The sequence below is a fragment of the Littorina saxatilis genome, linkage group LG1, assembly GCF_037325665.1.
Source record: "Littorina saxatilis isolate snail1 linkage group LG1, US_GU_Lsax_2.0, whole genome shotgun sequence".
Classification (NCBI taxonomy): domain Eukaryota; kingdom Metazoa; phylum Mollusca; class Gastropoda; order Littorinimorpha; family Littorinidae; genus Littorina; species Littorina saxatilis.
The window spans coordinates 82581846-82589901 of record NC_090245.1 but is presented as its reverse complement, the minus strand read 5'-3'; the positions used below and the strand labels follow the sequence as shown (position 1 = coordinate 82589901).

The window sequence follows — 8056 nt, the reverse complement described above, 5'->3', positions numbered from 1 at the left end:
GTATGTAACACAGAAATGAACATATTTCCCGAAAAGGGAAATACTTTATTCAAACTCATATGAATAAATAAATAACTGAATGACTGAATGAATGAATGAATGAATGAATGAAATAATGAATGAATCAATCAATCAATAAATACAATAATGAAAACAATAATGATAACAATATTAAAAACAATTATAATTGAATGAATAAAGTAATAAACAAATAAATAAATAAACAAATGCATAAACAAAAATAGAAATAAAATTCATTATAAATCAATAAATAAATCGTCAGTTCATCCAAACTTATGTTTACAGCAGTTCAGCCTGACAAGTAATCAGTATGTTAGAGTACAGATTGTTCGATGTTGAGAGATCACGCGAAAATGCCATTTCATGCCCTAATTGTCAATTAAGGGTTAAAAAGCCTTGAGTAGTAAAGTTCGTTCTGAGACTAATTAGAAACAAATGAAAGACAAAAAAAGACCTGCACACATCAACACTAAACAAATAACTAACGAAAAGAAAATAAAACCCAGAAAAACAAGATTGGCTGTGAGGATCAAAAAGTGACCAATCTGAATGTTATTTGAACATATTCCACTTTTTCCGCAAGTCTTTATGCTCCGCGATTATCTTCTTTAAGGTCCACACGGCACACTTTGTCAACCAGACTTCCGTAATATCCCCTACCCAGGGTCGGACCAAATGAGTTGTAAGGGGGGGGGGGGGGGGTTCCTCCTTTTTTGGGGGGCAAATCAGCGAATTTATTAAAAACAAAAAACAAAAAACAAAAAAACAACACTCAAAGCAAGGTACATGCTTTTTCCAGGGGTGGGGTTCCGGAACCCCTGGAACCCCCCCCCCCCCCCTGGGTCCGCCCCTGCCTACCCCCACCCCACATACGTTCGATCTCGCTGCCACACGCACACCCAGGCTGTTTACGCATTTGAACACTCTCTGGTTCAATTTGCCACTTTTACGGAAACTGCAAATAGCCAACACCACACGGCACAGACTACGCACGCTGTAGCTTAAACGCAGGCAATCGTGTGGCTTGGGGGCGGGTCTGGCATATAAGGCGCGCACGCCCGGAGTTTGGTACCAGACTAAGACAGGGGACGGAGGGACTGTTATCCGAACAGCTGTTAGATTGACGAGAAGAGAAAGAGAGACGAGACGAAAGGAGGCTTGCTCGGTGCTGTTATTTGTGTGTGCTGGCATTTTAGTTTGTCAAACTTTTAGGCTATTTGAAGTAAGGAAGCAGGAACGGATTTAGGATCAGATCATCATTATTTAAGTCAAAAATTGGCAGCAAAAAAAGTGTGACTTGGATCAGATAGTCAGTGTTGAATAGTGACAGTTTGATAACGAAGAAGAAACTTATCCGAATCTGGTGGAACAACATTGTCGTCATCTACGCATAAACTTCAGGATGTTATGCACAACTTTAACAAGGTGAGATCATAAAACGTTTCGTAACACTTTGTTTTCACTCTCTGTCTGTCAGACTCTCTGTCTCACTTCTTCTATTTCTCTTTCTGGCTCTCAATCTCTTTCTCTCTCTCCCAGACTGAAATAAATTCCTGGTAGTATTTTAATGTGCTTATTTGATTTCATTTGTTCTCGTAAAGTCTTCATTGAATGTTTTGCTATTTAGAAAAGAAGTATGATTTTGAAAAGAGAAAGTACCACTTCTCTTCTCCAACACTTCTTTAAAGGCTGACATTGTCCTATTTCATTACTTCCAGGGCTTTTCCCATCGTTGCGGGGATGTATAAATTAAGCTTCCTGCAAAGTTTTAGCTTTGAAGTCCTTACCAATTACGAGAAATAATTAATTCTTTATTGCTATGTTCTCCAGGACTTGGGCTATTTTTAGACCGTCAACACAGACAGTACAGCGTCGCCAATCCCCGCGTGAAGGAAATCGCTCACCTTCCACGTGCAAAACGTAGTGATATTGACACGCCAGATTAGCGCGGTAGCGTATTGTGCTAAGCAGGAAAGCGCGCTTTTCTGTATTCTTGTTAAAGGCACAGTAAGCCTCCCGTAAACCATCACAGAGCTCCCCGAGCGTCTAAATACAGTACAAGCATACTTCCATTTGAACGCTCACCGAACGGGAACATCCTGGCTGCTTTCTGTCGAGCGTGAGACATTTTCAAAGAATTTATTTTCGTAGACTTGTTCCGTTAACAACAACGGCGCCTCGTTTTTGCGCTAGACCTAACTTTTAAAATCTAAATAATAAATTGACAGCTTGTCACACAAACATTCTTTAATCATAAAAGAATTCGTTTTTCATCAAGACAAGATCAGAACAATTCGAAGTTGTGAAAGTTTAAAAAAAGAAAAGCCCGGAAGCAGGGTCACGCAAGGGTCGTAGCAGACGACGGCCGGTTTATCAGTGCAAATCGCCGTTCCTCTCAACAGTCAAAAGCCATCGCTAGAGTTCTTGTGAACCACAGCTGTTGTTTCGTGCATAAAAAAAAACGTGCTATTGTAGATAAGCTCACGTCGAGTCGCATTCAAATGACTAACTATGACGACTGCATTGTGAAAAGGGAAAACTGGATCACACGGGTTCACGATGGCTCAGGGGTAAGATAAACCACGCAAAAATGAATTCTTTGAAAATTGTTCGCGCTTTACGGAGGGCACCTAGGATGTTCTCAATTGGTGAGTGTTTAAATGAAATGGTGTTTGTACTGTGTGTAAAAGCCTGACCGTATCTGTGATGGTTTACGGGAGGCTTACTGTGCCTTTAACTTCGCAATTTCCGGGAAACATCCACTTTCACTTTGAGACTGTTTTGTTTACATTCGACACTATCAAAACCACTTTGCAATACTGAAATAATTTTTTCTGTGTTCGAAAGCTACAGCTAATCGTTATTATATCCCCTTAGGTACAGTTTTATAACATTATTGGCACATGTAAACAATAGGAATTAATTAATGAACGCTACGAAAAGGGCAGCCTTTAAAGATCTATCTGAGGAAATCTGAAGCAGATATTCTTGAAACACACAACTGTACATAACTCATGCAAACTTCTTAGTCGCGCATAGAAAGAGCGATTTGGCTTGCTGAACAAAGAAACCACAATTGTTTTCCATTACATGTCCCCCGCCCCCCCTCCCCCAAGTAATAACCTGAATATCACGCATTGTCATTATTTTCACGAGTTTTCATTCACAGCCACCTGGGAAACAAATCTCATGTTCCCCATGCAATAAATTCCCTTCGGCCTTGGTCAATAAATATGAAACAAACGACGATATGCTCCCCCTCGGACCGACAACCCACCAAACATCTTTATATTGAAAGCAATAATTTTAAGGAGACGTTTCGGTTCTGACATAGTTGATCTCTGAAAGCAAGCTGCGGCCCATTTCTTGCTACATTTTGACCAATCAGACTGAGCCTATTAAAACGCTACACGTATTTACATAGTTGATATGAGAAAGAGAGCCGCGGCCCATTTCTCACATCTTTTCGACCAATCGACGGAGCCTATCAAAAGGTTATAACTCGTTGACCGGTCCTGATTGGATTCGTTGCGGAAACCCAATGGGAATATCTGTCTATTCCGACTGCGGCTAAGATTGTTAGTCTAGACTGTTGTGTGATTTCCGTGCCGAATGTTGTAAAAACGACGGCACGCTAAATTGTGCTTACAGACAATGCCACTGTTCATTGTTAGGTAAATGCGGAGGTGGGAGATAGGTGGGCTTGGAGATTGTGGAATGGGATCGGCCGGCGACGAAAAAAGCCCACTCATACAACACAACCCAGTTTACGTGGGAGTTTCAGCGTAAAACAAGAAGAGGAAGGCTAAGATTAGAGTTGAAACAAAATGTGTATTTCACTGCTTTGTATTTGATTGTTGGTCTTAACTCTGTGACAATAACCCAGCTTTGTTGCAAACACAGGCGCAGAGTAGCCACTGTTCATTGGGTTCTGAAGTTTTGTACCTTTTTCTGAGGCAGAGAAGTAGCAGTAGCGGGCTCTGTGTTAATGTACTTATCTATATATATATATACGACTTGTGTCTGTGTGTGTGTGTGTGTGTGTGTCTGTGTGTTTGCGATGCACGCCCAAGGTTCTCGATGGATCTGTTTCAAATTTGGTCACCATATTCAGGTACACCCTGGACACAACCTGGTCGATGAGATATTTCAACACGTGCACTCAGCGTGCAGCGCTGAACCGATTTTGGTTTTTCTCTGGATCCATTTCCAGTAACTCTTCCTTATCTTCTCCAGTGTTTTCAGCGTTTATCTCCCTTCCTTCGTGTGGCGTCAATCCATATTCCCGTTATACTCTTTTTAGAAGGTCACTGCACGTTACTATTTTTAGAATGCCACTGTCCACAACGCTTTCATCCCGGCGAAGCCGGGTATCACTCTTCGTTATCTTCTCCAGTGTTTTGCGCGTTTATCTCCCTTCCTTCGTGCGGTGCACCGGGTCCCCGGCGCAGCCGGGTATTCGGGTCTACTTCTTTCCGGCGAAGCCGTACCCGGCGAAGCGGGTATTCATCTAGTAGAAGATATACCAAGTACTATCCATGGTGATTTCAAGAAGTTTGAGGCTACCTTAATAGCACAGCCCTTCCCATGCAAACTATTCGGTCACCCATTCTCAGATCAGGTCAGCCTTGTACTAAAAAAAGGGCAATCCTGATCCACTTAGACACACGCCAAAAATCAACAGCCTTGAATTTTCTGTGTAGAGTGGGATTTTTTTGGGAAATAAATGTCTTAAAAGACTAGTATAAATATGCACAATTTATTCATAACAAATCCAACTCTGCATAGGAAGAAGTCAGGATGTTGCTTGTTGGTATGTGTGCCTGTGGACCTAGGCAGATTCCAGATACTGAGCAAAATTGTTTTCGCGAAAAAGACACTGTGCCTTTAAAGGCACAGTAAGCCTCCCGTAAACCATCACAGAGCTCCCCGAGCGTCTACATACAGTACAAGCATACTTCCATTTGAACGCTCACCGAACGGGAACATCCTGGCTGCTTTCTGTCGAGCGTGAGAGAAATTTTCAAAGAATTTATTTTCGTGGACTTGGTCCTCTACAACAATGGCGCCTCGTTTTGGTGCTGGACGGCTGTTATGAATACCGGAAATCACGCCCGGACAGTAAGCCTCCCGTAAACCATCACAGATACTGTCAGGCTTTTACACACAGTACAAACACCCTTCCATTTGAACGCTCACCAAACGGGAACATCCTAGGTGCCCTACGTAAAGAGCGAGCAATTTTTAAAGAATTAATTTTGCAGATTGTCTCGAACACTTTTTAGACCCATCCTGAACTCAGGTCAAATATGAGTTACTTCCCTTAAACTGGCGATAGCCGTGGATCGATGATTATCAGAATGTTTTTGGACCGTGGTGCGTTTTTGCGCTGGACCTAACTTTTAAAATCTAAATAATAAATTTACAGCTTGTTACACAAACATTCTTTAATCATAAAAGAATTCTTTTTTCATCAAGACAAGATCAGTGCAATTCGAAGTTGTGAAAGTTTGGAAAAAAAAAGCCCGGAAGCAGGGTCACGCAGGGGTCGTGGCAGACGACGGTTTATGCATCTGGCCGTTCCTCTCAACAGTCAAAAGCCATCGCTAGAGTTCTTGTGAACCACAGCCGTTTGTTTCGTGCATAAAAACGTGCTATTGTAGATAAGCTCACATCGAGTCGCATTCAAATGACTAACTGACGACTACATTGTGAAAAAGGGAAATTGGATCACACGGGTTCACGATGGCTCAGGGGTAAGATAAACCACGCAAAAATAAATTCTTTGAAAATTGTTCGCTCTTTACGGAGGGCACCTAGGATGTTCTCAATCGGTGAGTGTGTAAATGAAATGGTGTTTGTACTGTGTGTAAAAGCCTGACCGCATCTGTGATGGTTTACGGGAGGCTTACTGTGCCTTTAAATACTGACCAGGGATTACATGATCGACTAGACCCCTTCCTGGGGGTCTACCGAAACGCACGTGCACTAGTGTGTGTTGGAACACTCCCTGCTATATTCAGTATACATACAGCTCACGATCATGATCCATCAAATTACTCACACTGTTACACGAGGATCACTTCTCTAATATTTCAAAAGCTGTGAATCTGCTATCTTGTCAAACTAGCATCTTCACTTCGCAAGGGTTGAGAAGGTGACACACACACACACACACACACACACACACACACACACACACACACACACACACACACACACACACACACACACACACAGGCTGTTTACACAACTGAAGTTGAAAGTGTAAGGACATGGTGATTGCAATATAGAAACACAAGTCGCGTGAAGCGATATAGAAACATTTAGTCAATCTGTCGGCCTGAAACTAAACGATCAACACTAAAAAACACGAGACGAGCTGTAGCCGTTTCAGTCTCTGGGTTCACGCCTAGCGAAGCCTTGGCAGTGTGTTTTAGTATTGATCTGTTAGTTTCAGACTGACAGATTGACTAAATGTTTTATATCGCTTCACGCGACTTTTTTTCTTACCAGACAACTGCATTAGTAGGCTGACCTTTTGGTTGGCAAAAACATCAATGGCCTCTTTTCCGACGAATGAGACTTTTTGTATTCCCAATTTAACGAAGTCAAACGCTCTTTGGGATGGCGGTGTTTGACAATGAACTGCATTAACAACTCGAAAGGTCGACCGGCCAAACGCATTAACTTGTTTTCTGGTCAGAACCTCCCATTTTTCGCCAGTAGTGTATTTCGGCGCCAACGCCATCCTGGTACAGCGGAACTACCCTTTTATAACCTCCAACAAATCTGGGGCAATCAGGTCTTAAGCGGGGAGTCTTAAAATAGAGATAAATTTACAAAGACTATGAAGAGAAAAGCTGAAAAAGTAAGGTCTTAAAAGAAAGGAATTTATAAATTTGGGGGTCTTCTTCTTCTTCTTGTCAATCACTCAGATGGAAACGCCGGTTCTCAGCGCAAATGTTGCCGTGCGCTGTAGGTCGTCCAGACTGCCATAGAGCTTCCCTTGCACCGTGGTCGCCTCCGCCCAGATCTGGCTCCTGAGACCATCGTGTAGTGGGCAAGTCTGCAGCAGGTGTTCCGTTGTCATGCTGCCTGTTTGACAAGGGCACTGGTCTGACTGGCCGATTCTGAACTTGGTGAAAAGGTGGTGGTTCATTCGGTTGTGGCCTGTCCGCAGCCTGAATATGAGGACCTGCTCAGACCTTGTGAGCAGGTGAAAGGCGTCGTTTTTGTTGTAGTGTGGGTGCTGCTGCAACCACTTTTTGTGTTGCTTGGCCTTGATGATGGTCTTGGCTTCTTTGAAGGTGGTTGATCTGTCATTCTGGTCCTTCGTAGTGCCCTCCTTTGCCAGAGTATCTGCGGCTTCGTTGCCTAGTATGTTGCAGTGGTCTGAAAAGCGGGGTTCTACTCTAGTCACAACAAGCGGTGCTCACTTCTTATACGTTACACAATCTTACTTTCTTTCATAAATCACCAACGGCGAAAGCAGGTAGCTTACGTGTGTTAATTGGAATGACTGGCTTTACTTAATGCATGTCCACTGGCACTATGGTGTTTTGAGTTGTAACACAATGATCAGGTAAAATTTGCAGTTCAAGAACTGAATTCTTCAAGAAAAATCGCTGAATTCGACTTCGTCTATAGTAATTGGCCCCCAGTGCCCTTCAGCATATTGTTCCCAAGGACAGGAAGTACAGTACATTATTTTGACAGGAATGCCCCCAGAACTTCAGCATCCGGGGAACAAATTAGGCCGCACGGGAAATCAGAACTAATTAATAGGCTCCACAAGTTTGATGAAAAAGGCATGAACATGGTGAGAAAGTGAATGGAAAGGCCCAAGTAATACCCTGAACGACGCCGGGGAATGTTGGTTGGGGTCAAATGAAGGCCATTATTGAAAAAAGAGAAGACGATGCACAAATCAGGTATCAAAAAGAAGTAATAAGCTAAGCTGGCAGAACATGAAACGATGTGAAGGAGAGTGCACGGTTCTAGTTATTGCCTAAATGCATGTGATGGGAATTCG

The 8056-nt window shown here is 42.7% G+C and overlaps 1 protein-coding gene across 2 annotated transcripts in view; it reads left to right on the top strand.

The window, feature by feature from the left end:
• The first annotated feature begins 1087 nt into the window (after positions 1 to 1087).
• Positions 1088 to 8056, top strand: part of LOC138981652 (uncharacterized) — a 43392-nt gene continuing 36423 nt past the window's right edge. For both annotated transcript variants that reach the window (XM_070354655.1, XM_070354651.1), the window contains exon 1: positions 1088 to 1446. In XM_070354655.1, the coding sequence (XP_070210756.1) occupies positions 1424 to 1446 (23 nt within the window). In that variant the 5' untranslated portion in view covers positions 1088 to 1423. The remainder of the gene's footprint in view (positions 1447 to 8056) is intronic.